The sequence below is a fragment of the Fulmarus glacialis genome, unplaced genomic scaffold, assembly GCF_000690835.1.
Source record: "Fulmarus glacialis isolate BGI_N327 unplaced genomic scaffold, ASM69083v1 scaffold40736, whole genome shotgun sequence".
NCBI lineage: Eukaryota > Metazoa > Chordata > Aves > Procellariiformes > Procellariidae > Fulmarus > Fulmarus glacialis.
Window position 1 is genome coordinate 809 of NW_009219486.1, and position 20091 is coordinate 20899.

The following is a 20091-nucleotide window of genomic DNA, read 5'->3' on the forward strand; positions in this document are numbered from 1 at the left end:
TCCTGATTGCTCTTTAGCATTGACAGCTGTCATTGTAAAAGAAAATGGGAATACCTGCCACCTCTGCCAGTGCAGTCGAACAGAGTGGTAAATCCCACTAAGGAAGTTTGTGCAAAACTCCAGAGTGATAGAAAAGCTTCCATTGCTCTTAATACAGTTTTAGGGGGAGTTGGGTTTTTATTGGTTTCATTTAAAATATGGAGAATACCGGTGATTATGAAGTCTATTGTAGATATTATTCTAAATCTTGTTTTCTAAAGTTATTTGATGTTTTATTAGTTATTTGCATGTTTTCTTTTCTGGGGGAAAAATGTGATTTCTGATTATAAATAGGTAGAGGTACTCTGGCTTCCCAGTAGTGATTGCTTTCGAGGGTAGGAGAAATATCAATCCATGCAAGATAACCCGTTTCTAGAGCAGTTATTTAGTATTTAATTTTTATATCTACTTCCACTTTGTCTTCAATGGTCCATTCGGAGAACAGCAACTATATATGCATGTAGCTGCCTTAAAATATCAGTAAGCGTGTTCACCACCAGGATTATAAAGTGGTTTATTTTTAATAATTAAATTGAGGTGTGTCTTTTGCCTTTCAGATTAAAGAGCAGAAAGTTGTAGTTGATGAGCTTTCTAATTTGAAGAAGAACCGGGTAAGTATTTACGAATTTGCTTTTGACTATTTCATTTTCGCATTGGAGAAATAAGCATAGAAACAAGGGGGGAAACAAAATCAGAGCACGCTGTCTTTAATTTGTTTTAATACAGATTTTGGTACAGATGTGGTCTGCTGTTCTCAGAATAATTTGTCCTCCAAATGATTTGGGTTTGTACATTTGTGCAATGTAACACAGTATGTTGTTGGGGTTTTTTGCCTTTCTGCTTTTTATCTGAGTTATTTTATTAAGATGCTTGAGTTGATCAGAAGACTTCATGAAGTATTCTTACTTTTCATGTGTATGTGTTTTAAAATAGAATGTGATCCCTTGTGTATGAGGAAGAGAGAAATGCAGAATAGTCGTGGGTTGATCATGAGATGTTTTTGATGGTACAACATTAGAATGTTGGTGTTGTCAGGGCAGAACTTACCCTTCTGGCATAAAAGTGAAGGGGTATCTCGGTGGACCTGCATCAGCTTCTGCTGCAGTGTGGTTGCCAGAGTTTGTTGCTTTGACTTAATGCAGTGTTGTTTTTGTTTTACAGAAAGTTTATAGGCAGCAGCCCAATAGCAACATATTCTTCCTTGTAGACAGAACCGAAACGCTATCTCAATGCAAAAGTAAGTTTGCAGTGTAAAAGTTGATCAAACAGTTAACTATTTAAAAGCTGCATTTGTAGCTGTGAATGATTCCAAGGGTATATTAAAATGAAAAACTGGCAACTATATCAAATGCGAAGTAGACTTCAGACACGTGCTTGTTTTTCTGGGTTGGATAAATGTAAAAGTCTTTCCACTTGATATATGGATGTGATAAAAGAGCAAGTGCTGAAGATGTAGGAAGAGCGAGAATGTCTGCCCCAAAGAGGAATTGATATTCTCAGTGCCCTTTGGGAAGCTGTATAGCGCTTTGTCCCTTTAAAAAAAAAAAAAAGAGTCTAGAAGTTGCGTGGGATGAGTAGGAAGAAAATAATGACAAGTTAAACTGCAGGCTAAGCTAGAAATCTTTAGGTAGTTGAAAAAATGGATCTGTGGGATTATGAAGATAGGAGAATGGATGATAAAGAGAGTTGATGATTGAGCAAACGTTAGAAATGTATAAATTTGTTTCCTGGAATGAACAAGTGCTACTTTCATTTTCTTTCCTTTGATTTGAGTTAATAGTGTTGACATTTTGATTGACAGTTGACTTTTCTTATTATTACAAATGTGTAAATCATACTTACATAGGCAATACATAGGCAATAGTTGGCCATTCCCCTAATTCTTATACTTGTTGTGTGGCTTTCTTTGGGAGAAAAAAAAAATCGTAATCTTTGTATAATTGAAGGGGAATAAGCTACAGTGAGCTATGTTTGTGTTACATCAATACTATAACACTTTTGTTACTTAGTGTTTCATGTTTATCTCTTTAATTGAACAAGTGGCTGGAGTTACTCGTTTCTTAGATACACTCTTAAACTTATCTACTCATAAACTCACTCATAAACTTAATCAGTTTATGAAACTGATTATTTGTGTTTTTTTCTCTTACACAGATACATTAGATGAATTAAAGAAGGCACATCAGGAGATGGAAAATTCAGAAAAGACTAAAATCAAGAAATAGTCCATCTGTATTCAGACTGTGACTGACCACAGTCACAATGTGTGGTATTTGTTGCGTTGTTACCTTGTGTAGCCAGCGTGCTGTTCATGATTTCTTTAACGAAGACATACTCTGCCGTCTTAGAAGAAGAGGACCAGATAGTAGCCAACAGTTGATAAAAACTGCGTCTGATCTCTCTTATGAGTGTCTGTTTTCTGGCCATGTACTTCACTTGAGGGGACTGATGACTCCTCAGCCTCTGGAAGATGCCAATAACAATATTTTTCTTTGGAATGGAGAAATTTTCAATGGAGTGCCTGTAGGACGTCTAGAGAATGACACTGAAGTAATGTTGCATCATCTTGCATTATGCAGTAGTGAAGCAGACATTTTGTCACTCTTTTCATCTCTTCGGGGTCCATGGTCTTTTATTTATTATCAAGCATCTAGACACAGTTTATGGTTTGGTAGAGATTATTTTGGTCGTCGTAGTTTGCTTTGGCAATTCGATAATGAGGTTGACAGTGCTTTCCGTCTCACATCTGTAAGTGTTTATTCTGAATTGGGTAACCAATGGCAAGAAGTCCCAGCATCTGGAATTTTCAAAATTGATCTCAAAGCTTGTGCAACAGCTAAATCTTTGTCTTTAACATTGTTTCCATGGAAGTACAGCTGCACAGAGAAAGCAGTAGAAGAAATATTCATTAATGTTCTGGACCAAGTTTCAAAAGACTTACCGAACCACATACCTCTCATGGTGAATGAATCAAAATTATGTCTCAGAGCACCAGTTATCCCCTTAAATAAAACAATTTCTGAAGCTTCAGGTGAATGTCCAGGCACTAATATTAGCAACATTATCCATACAGTTTCTGTAGAAAACCTTCAAGGATTTCTTGCAGAGGAACACAAGAAAAAATCAGTCCATCAGTTTATTGATGTTTTAAATGAAGCAGTGAAGAGACGGGTTTTATCTCTCTTTAGAGATGAAGATCAGAAAACAAGAGAAGTTCCAAGCATGTCTAATAGGAAAGCACATGTTGCGGTGCTCTTTTCTGGTGGCATTGATTCTATGGTTATTGCAGCCCTTGCTGATAAACATGTGCCTTTAGGGGAACCAATTGATCTTCTCAATGTAGCTTTCATGATAAAAGAAAAAGCTAAGCAAAAGGGTACCATTAAAAAACATACCAACGGGCAAGTACAGCCTGATTTGCTTTGTCCTCAAGAAAGTTGTAAAGATCTTGATGCTAAAACTGGTGTTCATTTATCTTGCTTTGATGTTCCTGACAGAATCACTGGTAGGGCAGGACTGCAAGAATTAGAAGCCATTAATCCTTCAAGAAGCTGGAACTTTGTGGAAATTAATGTTACACTAGAGGAATTGAAAAAAATGAGACAACAGTGCATTAATCACTTAATTTATCCACTAGATACAGTCTTGGATGACAGCATTGGCTGTGCAATTTGGTTTGCTTCCAGAGGAGAGGGTTTTATCAGTAACAAAGGAGAACTGAAACCGTATAAAAGTCCTGCAAAGGTACTGATTGTTTTCTGCCTTATGCTTGACCTGTAAAAGTAAAAACAGTTCTGTTGTTTCAGAAATCAGCAGGGGTCTTTAGTATTCATAAGGCTTCTGAAATTCAGTGGCAGAATATAGAATAGTTCCGTACTGATAAACTTTGTGTAATTCTGGAGTTCAGTTCTTTTGTCATGTAATGTGTATGGCTTTTCATTAAGCTTGAATGAGCAACAGTGTGACTAGGAAAAAAATAACAACAATCGTATCATTTTCGGTGTTTCAACTCCAGTACTGGGTAACTGCTATTCAATCCAAACTGAATAGGTTAAAAAATTTAGAGATAAATATTATTGAAGTATTAAATAATACTGTTTTGTGCCAGCATCCCAACGGCTGAAAAATTACTAGCTTTACTTAAGAATGCAATTAATAATGGCAGAAATGACTACTTGGAATCTTTTGTAATTTGAATCTGATTGAATGACAGAACTACAAAAAGTAGTTCTTCCTTTTTTGTAACTTATTTTCGTGTATGTAGGTTTAAGTAAAATCTTCTTAGTAACTAGATGATTTTCTTGGGAATTTGATTCTTATTTCTCACTTCCCAATTCCTGATGGTTTGTGTAGGGAGTTTAATTTCAGAAGTTTACAGTTCACTATTGCCTTTGCTTTTTGAGGCTTCTATTACTTTTCTACTAATTGCTAAATCTTAAAAACACAAAAAACCCCAACAAAAACCCCAACAAACGCAATAGTTTGCTTAAAAACTACTGCTATAGAAAAAGTTGATTTAGTTGACTGATCTACTTAAGGATGTGCATCTCAGATTTGCAAAACGTACAAATTCATCTTAGGTCCAGAATATGCTGAAATGGGTCATGAATTTATAAAACATAAAGCGAAATTGTCGTTCTCCCATCAGTTAGTTACTACTGTGCACAGGTAAAAAAAATCAGTTGGCCACTAGCTGGTGTCAGATTAGTGAAACACACTTGACTGTATGTTAAGAGACTTCCACTTCTATAGTGAATTGCTCTTGAAGGCATAGCAATGGACCAGATGTAGCAGTGGTTTTCTCTTGGTAACATTTTACGTGCTTATCATTGAGTAGACAGAGCAATATGACACATTTTTATTTTGTGTAATGCAGTTGTTATTAACCCAGTAGCTGGTAAATTAATAATAATCTGGGTGTACATTCAGATGACTATTTAGAACCTATGACATACTGCGTAATCTGTGCCAACAATTTTTTTTATAAAGGCTGGTGCTTAACAAATGCTGTTTATTGTAATAGAAACTAACAAAAACATTCTTTGAAGATACTGGTGTATTTGTGATGCACACAATATTAATTTGGTGGTTTTTCCTTGCCTTGGTAGAAATGTTTGTGTATACCTTTAGGTCTGATTGTGAACCTACTTCAAGTTTCCAGTGACTTTACTGGGAACTGTTTCAGCTCTGTGTAAGGCACATCCAGTCATGATAGGTAATATGTTTAGAAGATGTGTATTAAAAGTTATTCTCCTTGAGATATAGTTAAATGTTTAAGATCTGTTACATATTATTAGCTTGCATAGATATTAAGAAAGAATTCTTTTATTCTGTTTTCTTAGGTTGTGCTTACAGGAATTGGAGCAGATGAACAGCTTGCTGGGTATTCTCGACATCGTGTTTGCTTCAAAAAATATGGCTTACAGGGTCTGCAAAAAGAACTTGAAATGGAGTTAGATCGCATTTCTTCTAGAAATCTTGGTAGAGATGACAGGATTATTGGTGATCATGGAAAAGAAGCCAGGTATTATTTTTTTAACGTGAAGCAAAACTGGTTTTGCCGGTTAGATTCTGCATTTAACGCTCCCAACAGAAAGCTTAATTGAAACTTCTATGGATTTTATTGTCTCTAATTTCTGTTGCAGTTTCATTAGTGTGTACTGTGTTGTGGGTTTTGTTTTTTTTTTTTTAAAAAGTGGTCTGTAGTACTGTGGAAGAGTTACTTGAGCAAATTTAGCAACTTGAACATTGGATTTCCATCTGGACGTTTTAAGAAGCAGCAACAGATGCTGAAATAGTCAAAATCAAGTTGATCTTATCATTTTAAGTGGAACAGTCTTCTGCACAACTTTGAAGTATTCTGGTGTGGTCATTTGGGGAGTGACTTTGGAGAATGACAACATAACATAGAAGCCACGTATTCCTGTCCATGCAGTAAGGGCGTGATCAATATCCACTGCATTTCCTAGTTGTGAAGTCAGCCAAAGAATCATTTTATTTGTGTTTACTTCCTCCATGCTACCACCAACTTGCAAACAATTCCTTAGGTGTTACCCAGTAGCAGAGGCCACTCAGCTGCATGAAAGGTCTTTTCATGTGACCTTTGTGCCAGTGTTTTTCCACATCTGTTGAGTTGCACATTTTCAGTTTAGCAGTTGCAGTGGTGGACAGACAATGCTGTTAATTGTGCTTGTGATTAGATATGAATGCCTGGAATTCGGAAAGTTGTCAGAATTTGTTGTGTAAATATTTTTGATTCAAAGTTACAGTGTAGATTCATACAATATTTTTAAATACTTAGAAGTTATCTTGAGAAGTGTTACTTTAAAATTTGTCTTGCTCTTCCATTTCTGATTTTCTTCATAATTTTTGTTTTCTATAAACCCAACATGTCTAATGCTTGTTCTTACTCTTTTCTTTGCTTGAGTTTTGAAAACTTCCAGGCTTCTGAGTTTAAACATGATATATATTGTTTTCTTTCTCCAAGACAGTGTAACTGCTTTGGAGACTTGCCTCAGTACTATGACACTGACGTTTAAGGTACATCTATAGTTAGGAATTGACACAGACTCTGAAGTCTTTGCATGTGGTAAAGGGGAAAACCAAGACTATTTGTATGAAGTTTTTAAAGGGTCTTTCCCCATGTGTATCTTTCCTTTAGGTTTCCTTTTCTTGATGAAGATGTTGTTTCGTTCCTCAATTCTCTGCCAATGTCAGAAAAAGCTGACTTGACTTTACCTCGAGGAATTGGTGAGAAACTGATTCTGCGCCTTGCAGCCAAGGAATTGGGCCTTACAGCCTCGACCATTTTGCCAAAAAGGGCAGTACAGTTTGGATCTCGGATTGCAAAACTAGAGAGCAACAGTGAAAAAGCATCTGACACATGTAGCAGGCTGAAGTTATATTCAGTAGATGAATTGTAAAGCTACATCTTGAGATGTTGCATTTATCCTATATGCAAATTCAGTAAATTTTTGGAGTTTTCTTCAAATGTTTGGTCTGGTTTTTTGCACACTTGGACATTGCTATTAATCATCAAAGTAATACATGTAGGTGTGTACTTGTACTAGAGACTCACTGTGAATGCATCTTCAGGGAGGAAGGGAGTACTGGCTCCGGGGAAGAGAGGGTAGCCAGAGGTTGGCTTTCCCACCCTTCGTAACCGTCAGCGTCGCAAAAAGCATACTGAATCTGTCCAATGTGTCACGTATATAGAATTCAGTACAGTAGATTTTCCTCTGCTGGTCTTGCAGCTCTGCTTTAGGAGAGAGTTCAGGTTATGGCTTTAGAAGGGAGGGCGTGGTGAGGAGCTGGCCTGGGTTGCCAGAGCCAAAAAGAGCTGAGGGTCTTGGGCCTTGTTGCGTCTTGGAGATCTGCCCTCCAACCATCATTCTTGCCCTTTCGTTACTTGAGAGAAACCCCACGCACACCCTGGGTGTTTTGGGATCATCCCATGCAGCCTCCCAGTCCTTGGCCAGTTCTGCAGGGCTGGGTTGGTTGGTGGTCCCCAGCCTGGGGCTCCCTCTGCTCCCAAGCTGGGAAGCTCCCTCCAGGCTGTTTTTTGTCCCTCATTGGCTCCCCTAGCTTGCTGCCTCTCCTTTTAGCCTTAGCTCTGCGACTTTTACTTATAAAATTGCAAAGGAAGATCTCTTTTATACAAAACAAAAAAAAGGGGTCTCTTTAAAGAAAAAAAAAAAAAAAAAGAAAAAGGCACTCTGGGTGAGTATGTGGATGCAATCATGGGGTTGAAATAGAAACATGAATGGACCTCCTCTGAGGAGAAGCTTGAGTTAGCTTGTTTTTTAAATTGTGTATGGAAGGATTGCAAGGTAATGTTGTAAGAAAAACTGGATACATGCTCTCCAGTGTTTTTGGTAAGGTAGGCGCTTAGTACTCAACTTGCTACGTTACAGTTCTAGTTTTTATGTTTGTCCGATTAAGTAGAGAAAGGAAAAATCATACCAGAAAAAAAAAATCCATTTTCATACAAAGCATAATATACATCTATTCCTACAAAGTATCTCTAAGGGTGTAAGTAGATTTTCAAAATAATTTGTCAAGTCTGTAAAAAAATATTTATTACAAAAACCTAAGTTTCAGACTGCTTCAAAGCACTGGCAGATTTCTTACTGGTGCTGTGAGGAAAATTGACTCCCTAGGACCTTACTCTGGGAGGTTTGCAAAAGTTCTTGCATTATGCTCTAAAGCAGGTGGAGATTGGACCAAAAGGAACATCATGCTGATGAAATGTGACTATTGTTCATTATTTGTTACCTCTGTGGTAGTGTTGCAGTATTCCTAGAAGTTATGTGTCACCTAGGACCCTAAGAAAAAGAAGTTGTGTTTTTTATACCTAGGCAAATAGTTTCTTTTCCAAACTAAGAGGCCTCTGATATTTAGAGAAACATGAGAAATAATTTTGGAAGGCTTCTAAATAGTTTTAGATAGTAGAAAGAAACCATATAATTTGGTGTTGGCAAACTTTTCCATTTATCCAGTTATTCATAAGAAATTAATTTATTGTTATTATTTATGGTACACTTACAGAGTTTCTTGATCAAATGTTTGGTTCCGGGGGGTGGGGGGAAAGACATTTTAAAATACTTGATGTATTGAAATCATATTCTGTAATACTTTAGAGCAACCTACAGGAATGTTACTGTCTTACAATCTTGTCCTTAAGAGCTGTATTGTTTTCTTGCAAATACTAGTATAGTTCTAGATTGAGTAATATTCTCTCTCTTTTTTTGTTAGCCTCTCTAAGTATGCTATTTTAGAAACTGGAGAATATTCTTGAAGAATGCTCAGGGCTGATAAGTGTTCGCTAGAGCTGAATAAGCTGATGAGGCAACCTGCTTGTCAAACTTAGTAGCACAGAAAAATGCTAGTGCCTTGTTTGCGAAGTCTGACAAAAATAAGTAGGAAGAATTACGTACTACCATGTCCTCTAGTTGGCTGGCTTCAAAAGAGGACATACAGTGCTCAGTGAAGATTCCCAGTGGACTGCTGGGCCAGCTAAAAAATTTATGTACTCGGACAGCAACTTTGCTAGCACTGATGGATTCAGATATGCCCTTCTATTATGAAGAAGTCCATCAGATTTTGAGAGAATTGGCTGTTGGAATTTGCTGTTTAAACCTTTCATCAGTTCAGATGCAAATTCTCATCACAGAACTTCTTGTCAGCTTCCTCCAGCTTACATTGATACAAAAATTGGACAAATTTTGATCAGTGTGGATTACGTGGCAGAAGTTTGGGGCATATATACCCAAAGAGAAATGTGTCAGGTTCTTTGAGCTCTGGTACTCTGAAATAGACAATGGGAAAACCCAAACAGATGGAAATATTTTTTTGAGTTTTTGTTCAGGAGGTGAGTACAAAAACATTCCTATTAAAAAAATACCTAATATTGCATGTAGTTTATACATGGCATTCCTAAAAGCTGGGATTATTACTCAAAAAAATACAGATCATTTGATCTCGTGCAAAATTATAAGCTGATATGAAATACTGTAAATAAACACATTTCCAAAAGAGTTCAGCTTCCACCGTGGTATTTAAGTGATTGGTCAGATTTTCAAAAGTCCGCAGTACTCTGAAGCACTCTCTTAAGAATAATGAGCGCTCCAGGCTCCTGAATTCTTCAAAATACATCTCTAAAGACACATGCATATATTTTTTCCTAACATTTTACATAGTTTTATTTATATTATTTGCCATGTCTGTATAATTAAGATTTAAAATTGCCTTGCTATATAATATATAAGGTGGTGTTAGCGAATCTTCTAACTTTCTAACTAACATATAACTAGTAATTCCCAGTGTATTAATAAAAATACTGTCAGGTTATATATGCAACAAAAAGTGCATCTGACAAATACATTTTTAAAACTGAAGAATAATGCTTACATTTGGGTGGTACAAACATATTTTTATGGCAGGCAACGATAGTGTTCTAAAAGGTTTCATTTGACCTCGTAGAATTTTGTACTCATTCCTGATTTGCCGGTCTAATGGATATTTTATGATTTTGAGGGAACCTGTGATGAAAATAGGAATGAAGATCCAACTTACAATCCAAACAGTACAGGAAAAACAAAGCGTCTTTTATGCAATGTGCTGATAATACGCTGTTTAAATTGACGCTTGGCAGTACACAAGTTTAGCTATATGAAAATGTATTTAGGTTTGATGCTGCGAATAGGTTCACCAATGTGATAAGATCAACAGAGGCCTATTAAGATACAATAATGTATCAGACTGCAGCAGAGGTTAGCTCTTCAGCAAAAGCTTCTGAAGAAATAATCGGAAAAAAATCATAGCTATCTGTAGGATTATAGAGTATACCTCAAGTTAATGAACTCTGATTCCATTTTTACTGGGGTGTAAAAAGAAGATGGAAACCCCAAATCTAAGTAAACACCTTCAGCCATATTCTAGCAAGAAAACTTTAAATTTACAAATTTTTTTAAATTCAAATTTGACATTGATATGTTTATATCTTCTAGATATCATATCTTGTTTTTTTGTATGTTTAAATGATAATATATCTTTTATATGTTAAATACTAAAATAACTTTAGTGTTTTAAGCTGTTGTCATATTGCTACTTCTAAAAAAGGAAGAAAAAAAAAATCATCTTTTTTTGTATGTTGTGGAGTTAAAACTGAACGAGAACTGCCGCTTTTTTTGGGGGGGAACCAAATTCCAAATGTCAACATTTTCAATATGCACAGAATGAGTATTTTTAGTCCATGGGGGAACTGAGTTTGATGTTGGTACTCCATCAGTAAAGGATATTTCATTAAAGATCATGATTCTAGTTTGCTGTCTTTCTTGTAATGTCTTTACAGCTAATAAAGTATGAGCGAATATTGTACTTGGTTAAAATTAGCATCAGAGATAAGGAAGAAACATGCTTGCTCCAGGATTTAATGGGTTTGTCTACACTATGTTGTCCCTTGGTTATCTAAGTAGTTCTTATAGACCAGACTAATACAGAGTTCAGTGCTTATTTCTCAGAGGAGTATGCTGTATTTGCTGCTCATACTGAGCTGTACAAGCTGGCACAAGACACCTTAATCATAAGGACAGCGTTGCCCTAAAAGAAGCGTAGCCTTCAGGTGGCATTTCTGGATGGCACAATAGTAGTCTTGACGAATGATAAAACAGATTCACCTGAGAAGGTATAAACTATTCCCTGAGGGATGCTTCTCGTTAGATACGGGTTTAATTTGCCATGACGTGTGCAAATCATCTGTACAAAGAGGCAAAGCACTTTTAAACATGAAATGAAATCAAAATTATACTTCAGCTTCCATGTCTGCTGATCATTGGTAAGCTTCTGAAGCGGCAATTCTATCGGTCATTTTATTGATGTAAGCAGTTAGGTATTGATGTAAACAATCCTTACAGCTCATTTAGTAACTGTTTTCTCACGGGCTTCCTGTCGTGTATCAGGCTGTAAGGCTCAGTTGTTTGACATGGATATGCCAGGTAGAGAGTATTACCCCATTCCAGTGGGGAATTTGATGGTAAGAGGTAAGGAATGTGCACAGTAATATAAATACTATAGTATAGTCTTTAAAATAATATCAGTCCTTTCTGATTTCAGATTGGCATTTACTTAACTGAAATTGCTGAGTATACCATGAAGGTTTGAGAGGAATAATGATTTTTGTAGCTTAATAAAATGTATTTTGATGCAGTTTTGTTTTGTTTTGTTTTTAACAGATTAAATGACACTCACTATCAAATACTAGTTAAAGTTCTGTACATACAGGACAGTTGCTGGCAACATACAAGGTTGCTGGCTAAATATTGTGCAACCATTTATTTTGTATAATGCATTTACTTTTTCTGGAAATAATGAAAACAAAAAGTTCTGTAGAAACAAATGAAAACCATCATTGTTCATCAAAATAAGAACTTGGTTTTTTCAATGCTTTAAATTCAAGCATGTGAAAATATCCCTACAAAAGCACTACAAAACCAAGGGTTAAATTGTAAACATGGAGAGACTCTGCTGGGAGATTTTTTCCCTTCCATTATTAGAGCACTGTAAAACTTTAAAACTATAGGAGGCAGTGGTTGTATTATTTCATGTAAGAAAACCGCTTGTCTTGCTACAGATGTATTAAATTCCAAGTAAATGTTTTCAATTGTACTAACTACTCTAAAATTTATTCAAATATATTCAAACATACTTCATGAAGATAGAATTTCAAGATTAAATTATTTAAAGTAACAATTGTTTGACTGTTACTGAATATACTTTAAAAACAAAAGGACTCCTGAAGTGATATAAAATGATTACATTCTATGGGTTTTAATAATATCCGGAAGGCTAACAAGCAATGAGGACAAGGCATATATACTGTGTACATTATAGCAGTGTAGGGCTGCAAGGGATTTCCAGAGGTCGTCGAGTTTACAGCCTTGTTCTGAGCGAAGAATGAAGTATTTGCAGAGTATTCTAACAATTATTTTAATACATAACATGCAGTGATTGAGGAATCTGTTTCAATCGGTAACAAGTTCCATTACTTCCCTTCCTTAAAATAGAAAGCTTTTCCTAACAGTTTTTAAGCCTTTTCTGCAAATTAAGCTAAATACTTCAATCCTTCCTGCAATGAAGAACAACTGAACGCTGGTTTTATAACACATTTTAATAGACTGAGAGTTCTTCAGTACATTACCTTAGTTGTTTTAGTCAGCCTCTTACTGCAGTAAAAAAACCCAACCCTGTATTTCTTGTTTTTTATGTGTTATTCCTATAATAAAGACCAAATATATGCCTCTTAGCACTATATTGTTGATTCATACTAGATTTGATTCCATTACAGTCCTACAAGTCTACCTCATTATTCCTAGTTGGTATTTTGTATTTGTTTGTCTTTAAGTGTACTAGTCTACTGAATTTTGTTGATTTTTTTTTAAAAAACCAAAGATCATTGTATTTGTAAATAGGTTTTCAGAAGTGTTAGCAGCTGCTTTCAAAATGGCATAAGCTGCAATTTTACCACTTCCTTTTGTGCTTTCAATTTTCAGCCACAAATTAAAAAAAATGTACAAAATGAGACATTGAAGCAAACCTTTCAAGACCTTGTGTGCTCTATAGTCACAGTTCATCAAAAGGCCATCAATAATTACTCACTGAGCACAGATTTTCAACAAACTGTGTAATCTGGTTTATTTGATTTACTGAGATAGGCCAGGAAATTGTCACGATAGCATTTCTAATTCGTTGTTACACAAGACATCTCCACTTAAATATTTCAGAAAGTCTTTACTATAATTACTTGGGGTATTGTTCCCATGTACTTGTTTTGGAAGACTTTTAAGTATTTTTTTAAATTAAAAAAAATAGTAATTTTTACTGTGTAAACTGTCAAACACTTAACTGAGATGAGATAAACATAATAGTGATCCGTTACTGTATTTGTAGTATCACGCAAGAAAGTTTCTGCGGTGTTTGAACCGAGCTCTCTGATCCAAACAACAGTAGTTTTGGGAGGCTTGGGACATACTGGAACCACTCCACCTCCAGTTCATAAGGCTGCATCCCCGATGGGAAATCTCTATTGGATTTTATCAGCATTTATTGTGTCACAAAACACAGCTATTTAAGGATTTCTTCCTCCTCAATGTTCAGGAAGTTTGGAAGCGGGGAGAGGCTTTTGAGCAGCAAGACTGACTGGCTTGTTGATCCCAAGGAAGGTACGACCAGCACTAAAAACTGGGATAATTGAGAGATTAGGTGTAACATGGAGGAAAAAAGGTTTTGCTCACTGTAGTTTCACAAATTCCAATATTTCATCTATGTTGAAATCAGTGAGACACATACATAAACATATTGCTGGATAGGGCCTATGAAATGTGATCGTTACATTTATTAAATGATATATTACTTTACCAAGAAGATAAACTACTTAGTGATACTAAGTACTACAATTACTTGTAGTTAAAAACCCATGAAAATGAGACTCAGAAATGCTGTGTAACAAAATGTAAATACTATGTACTCTTCCAATGCTTTTTGTTTAATGAGGGATCTTAACCTTCTTCCTAAAATTAAGTATTGGTGAAAAAATAACACACGTATCTTGTTAATCTGTTACATCTTGCCCTTGAGTTAAAAAAAAAAAATTAAAAAATTTTAAAAACACAGGCAAGTTGTTTGTTTATAACTGTCCTACAAATTCCAATTACTTGTTTGTATTTAAATGGAGGCAATTTTAAACATAGGCATTATGAATTAGAAAAATCTTATTGTCATCCAAAGCGAAGAGGTACTTATTCCAGTAAATACTATTGCAAGGAAGAATAATGTGAAAGTGCATTATACTGATTATCAAAAGGCAAGGTCAAATAACTCATTATTCACATCAAACCTCAGAACTTGCATCTTAACAGCTCACTTACACTGCGATTAGCTTTACTGAGCTGTTTATAAAAAAAGGAGAAAATGAAAAGGCACTAGCCCTATACCCCAAAATTTTAATTTTGTGTAAGAAAGAATAAGCCTCTCACACCAGCAGCAGAAAATTAGGCACTGCTGAAATTCAGTTGTACTGGCACAGCTAACACATTGAGATCATCTTGAAAATCTGTGCTCTCATGTTCACTTTCTGTAACTTTTCAATCATGGAAGGTATGAATTTTTTTTAACATGTACTGTAAATTATAAACCTTATGCAAATTATGTATTATATTGTTGAATTATAATATGGTATATATTATAAATATATAAACCTTATTGTAAATTATAAAGTGTAAATAATTGAGATATTTTCATTTGTGTAAATTTATCAGAAAGTGCACTTCTCATTTTTTTTTGTTATTGTTTTAATACCTAGAACTCTTAGACATTTGTGGAACAGTAACTGGAATCATTTTGGTGATAATCACACAGCATTTATTTCTCTGACACATGATTTTTCAACACTTGTAAACCAAGTAGTGTCAGTAAATGTAACAGCATTGAAACAGTTTTTATTGAACAATTTATAGTTGCATTTACTTTACTAAGTTACTTTTTAAGATGCCAACCATCGTATCTTCTTGTTTAGTTTTGGCACCTTGATGGAATCTTCTTCAACTCTTTTTGAAATATCAATTCCAAGGGGAGCTCTAGAAAATAATAAAATTACGTATTTGTTAAAAATAAATAACATTATTGCCATATCACACAGATGTGCAGATTCTCAAACCTTTTTTACAATGAGCATGGCAGTGTCAGTATTTTCAGAGATTCCCTGCACTGTAAGACTGTGTGACCATTCAAAAGGTCCAACTGAAGCTGTAGCTAGGAACATCTTTATATTGAGGAAATGTCTGCATTTGTAGCCATTCCAAACTTGGGGAAACACAGTTGTGATTTCAAAGCCATCTTTTGGGGACGTTGTTTTATTTAGATTCTGATTTTAGTTGATAATTCATTTTACATCTCACTGATGAATACAAGACACATTAGAGATTCACAGGTATCTCTTTATGCGATAATCTTAAAGAATGTATAGTCCACAGCAAATAAAACTTAGCATCTTATTCACTGAGATATATAAAGCAAGTTATTTTTGAAGAAGAGTATTTTATCATTTTTCATGTGAAAATTACAAAACATTTTTTTTTGTCCTGAGAACTTCCAAGTCTTACTGGAAGTGGAAAGGGGAAAAACTTGAAAAAAATTTCAAGTTTAAGACTAGCTGGTACTTTCGAAATACTAGAACTTTGTTTGGCCTTAAGCCTAGGATCTACTTAAATCCACAGAACAGGTCTTGCCTAACAAATCACTACAAAAATCAGTATTACCAGGAAAAAAAAAAATAGCATCAGATGTTGTATGTATGTCAAACTCTTTTTTTACATTGATTGCTTATTAAGAATACAGTTTGACTTGGAGCATTTTGATTTATGTCTACAGTGACTGAGAAGCTAGAGGGAGTGCATTACAGCTTAACTTGCTCCAGTTTTCCCATACCACAATGGTAATAGGAAAATACATAGAACTGTATGTATGGTAATTTAAGTTTCGGAGCCAAAACAAACATAAATGCCAGGCATAATTTTTATTTTATAACTACATTGAAAAGGAACTGCTGGTAACTTTTAAAGCTTATGTGCACTGCAAAGACACTCCTCATCACCTTCTGCTACTCGTTTTAGTCTACACCTCCTTCCGCTTTCATTGACCATAGTGAATAAGTGAAGAAACAGACTGTGAATTAATTGAGTCACTTACTTTGGTTCATAGCGGATGCCATCAGTACTATGTAAAACACCAAGTCCTGCACGTAACCTTTCAACGCCATTCCTAAGCAAGAAAGCAATTATGTAAAAATGTATGTCATAACTACGGTGTATGTGGTTCGGTCACCATAAACAGTTGTTCTTGATTCTCATGTCAGCTTTTAAAGAACATTATAGAAACACATGCAAAGAGAAAGCAATAACTCTTACCATGCAATCATAACACCATTATCAGTGCACAGTCTTGGAGGAGGACACAGAAAAGCAAAATCATTTACATCTGCCAAAGTCTGTAGGCCTTTTCGGATATACTGATTACTTGCAACTCCTCCTGATACAACCTGACAGCAGTTTCAAAAAGAAAAAAGGCATTAACTTGAAAGTACTGATGGGTCACACTCAACTAACATCTTATTTAAAAAAAGGTTATCAGATGAAGTTCTGAAGACAGCAATAAATAACGCATTTGAAGATTAAAACACATCTTTGAAGATGTAAATGTATCAGAAAAGAGTATGATAAGTGAGTTTATTATGCTAAAAGAGATTCCTGAGTAAAAGCATGTTATAACTAGAACAGCTGTCAAGTATTGGGGAGCACTAGGTCAAATTATGTGGCCTAAATTATTATGGAAGGTCAGATTAGATGGTAAGAAAATCTCTTTCTATCTTAAAACCGAACTATGAGAGTCTTTATTGTAAATATTTATATGAGTATTACTTTAATCCTGGTATTTTAACCATGTAATACATACTGACATCTTCCTCATCTGTCAAGGGAGAAAGTACAAGGCACATGCATCTTCAAATGATGTTATACAGTCAAATATAAAGGGGGAAAAAACCGTATACCCACCAAAGTTGCATTTGTTGCTGATAATATGCTATTTTTTATGCAGAACAGCATGGCTCGATATGTCCGCTGGATAATATGAACAGCCACTGCATGCTGTACAGCAGCAGCAATATCCTTAACACAGGATAGGATCTCACCTTCTTGAATACCTATAAAAATGTATGATCAAATGGGTTTTCTTGAGGATAAGTCATCAAAAACATGGTTTATATCTGACTTTGTTTGAAAATACCTTCCTCTTTTTCTTTTTGTATAATGACTTTATTGACAAGATTCTGAAGTCCAGAAAAAGAAAAATCACAGTTACGATATTGTTGCACGGGAAGTCTGAACGTGTGCTGTTGCCGGTTTCCAGTTTGAGCCAAGTGCTCTATCGCCTTCCCCCCAGCCATGCTGTGGCACTCTGGGTGCTTTCTTAAAGAGAGTCTTCTTGCTACCTAAGGAGATAGTAAACAACAGACTCGGAATAGAGAGCTAAATTAATTCCTCCTGTAACTGCATCACTGTATTGTAGTCCGTGGAGTAAAATTAGACGCCACAAAATCCAATCCAACGTGCAGTTATGAACAGGGCACAATAAGGACAAGACATACGCCAGCTGGATTTTTTTTTTTTCCTGGAGTAATTAGAAATGCAATTCTAGAACAACTTAGGCAAACATGAGGATCAACGAATTTTGCAGGAAACATTAATTACCCAATTTTTATGCTACAGGAAACACACACGGACTGCCTTACTGTATTACCAGATAAACAGGAACAAAATTGGTTTCAACTTTCAACAATCCCCTTTCTGACTCCACTCACTCCCCCTCTTTTTTAATTAATACACACAAATACTGTTTAAAAACTCTGCTTGTGTTTGAGAACAAAACTGTAAGTGATCAATTTTACAGACTGTACTCAGAGACCCAGAAAACTTAGATTCTGAAAGCCAAACCAGGCTTTTCAAACTGTACAAAAAAAAAAAAAACTGGTAAGAAATGTTTTAATACGTATTGTTTTAAACCTGACAGCATCCTTTAAAATATCACTATCAATCTTCTCAAATACACACAACTCATTTGTATAATGGGTGTAAATGAAACTTCCAACACCAGTTTTGGTTACGTTGTCTGTTTGCTAAAAATACAATTAATTTACATATGTTACAACTGATGCTATGCATAGATTTTTAACAGCCTCTTTTGTCTTAAATCCATGGTACTTCAAAATAGAAAAGAAAAAAGGTAAGTAAAGCTCATATTGCACCGTATTACTGTCCTCGGGCTGATGATACTACTACCATTGTGTAGTACAACTGCAATAAAAAGAAAAAAAAACCACAACTAGATTCACTTATGTAAGGAAACACTACCTTATCCAGCATGTCACCCGGTGCTATATCTATGGACTGTCCAAGCAGAAGGAAGTCTGAAACTCCTTGTGCTACTGCCAAGATGCAGTGGCCTCCAGAGAGTAAAAGAACCAAGAAGGGAAATTCCACGTGATGTGTCAGTCTGATGGTCAGTGCGTGAGCCTCCATGTGATGGATGGGTATGAACGGCTTCTGGTACCTGTTCACCAAGTTCAGGCTGTACTGCAGCCCCACTTCAAGGCTTAGTGCGAGTCCTGGTTTTACTGTAGTTGCAACAGCTGCAAGTTCGTGTACGGAAACTCCACTGACGCTAAGCGCTTCTTTTACTACTTGCTCGATGTTTTCTCTATGAAGTTGCTGTGCCACCACGGGAATTATTCCACCTGCTCTAGTAAAAACAAAGAATTACATTTGTATTTCATAACAGATAAAATGGCATAAAAATAGATTTTAAATACCTCTTAACCTTGCCATATTCTGCCTTTGTCCTTAGTACATTCTCAAATGCCTTGTTTAGTGCAAAGGGCATCTATGCACTGAAGAGAGCACAATTATCACTGGGAGGGCAGAAAAGGATGTAACTTGCCCTTTTTTGGTACACATACCTCTTAAATGTATCTCAACGCTGTTCCAAAGCAATGCCTGTAACTTAATATTCACAACCCCTCGCTTCTCAGTTCATGTACTTAGCCACCGATGCCTATATTTGATTAATTTTCCCTTAAAAAAATTTGAGACATTTGGTGGTTTTCACAGTAATAATGATTTCATCTTTAATTCAAGCTAGATAAGTAATCTCTCTCTTTTTGAAATAAAATACTGGAGGAAACTTGTTAAATGCACAGCATTTCTTTCCTCACCCTGAGTAATATCTCAAGCAGAATGTGGTGTGGCCCAAGAGATAGGTCTTTACACCTACCCACTTCTTACATGTCTTCTGGAGGAGAAAAGACTTTTATACGGATGATATTACAAGTAAGAACAACAATAAAATCATTATTAAGGCAAAAGCCCCGAGAGAAGTATATTCTCACTGTAAATGGACTTCCTTCTGACAGCGCAGCGCTTCTCCCAGAACACTGCCGGCATCGTCCACCACAGCCGCGCCGGTGTCATCACAGCTCGTCTCTATTCCCAGAACTAGTTTCCGAAGATGCTGTTTTCCAGAGCGAGCAGAGCTGCTTCTCAGCCACGCAGCTCGGCCGTGTTTAACCGATTTCAGAAGGCTTTTGGCAATGCTGTTCATTGTTAAAAATCTATCTGGCAGTTATGTCTAGAAAAGAACTGTACAGTTTATTATCACTGGAGGGTTTTCAAGCATGTGCTCTGGTTTGATGTTCTGAAGAGGTGGCATTACTTTTATAGTTATGGCTGACCACACAGGACTTTTTAAGAGTTGGGAACCAACGTCTTTGTTTTACCTTAATCACGCTTCAGGAGAGCTCTTCACCCCCGCTTGCTGCGTACGGCGCTTCCCGCAGTCCTACGGGAGGGACACAAACCGCACGGTAAGCCCGAGCCCGGCGGCAGAGCCGCAGCGCGGCTAGCCCTTCGCCGCCCCAGCGCACAGCGCGACTCCCGGCTGCTGGCA

General features: G+C 36.1%; 2 protein-coding genes across 2 annotated transcripts; one reads left to right on the forward strand and one right to left on the reverse strand.

Moving 5' to 3' along the window:
- The first annotated feature begins 596 nt into the window (after nt 1–596).
- ASNSD1 (asparagine synthetase domain containing 1) lies at nt 597–7026 on the forward strand. Its single transcript, XM_009580396.1, has 5 exons — nt 597–650; nt 1201–1276; nt 2194–3783; nt 5382–5563; nt 6701–7026. The coding sequence occupies exons 3-5, from the start codon at nt 2302–2304 to the stop codon at nt 6960–6962; spliced, it is 1926 nt and encodes a 641-aa protein (XP_009578691.1). The 5' UTR covers nt 597–650; nt 1201–1276; nt 2194–2301; the 3' UTR covers nt 6963–7026.
- An 8016-nt stretch (nt 7027–15042) lies between these two features.
- Nucleotides 15043–19750, reverse strand: OSGEPL1 (O-sialoglycoprotein endopeptidase-like 1). Its single transcript, XM_009580397.1, has 7 exons — nt 19535–19750; nt 18501–18888; nt 17377–17581; nt 17145–17293; nt 16500–16630; nt 16282–16353; nt 15043–15170 (listed from the first exon to the last, which is right to left on the reverse strand). The coding sequence occupies exons 1-7, from the start codon at nt 19744–19746 to the stop codon at nt 15077–15079; spliced, it is 1251 nt and encodes a 416-aa protein (XP_009578692.1). The 5' UTR covers nt 19747–19750; the 3' UTR covers nt 15043–15076.
- Nucleotides 19751–20091: the final 341 nt, after the last annotated feature.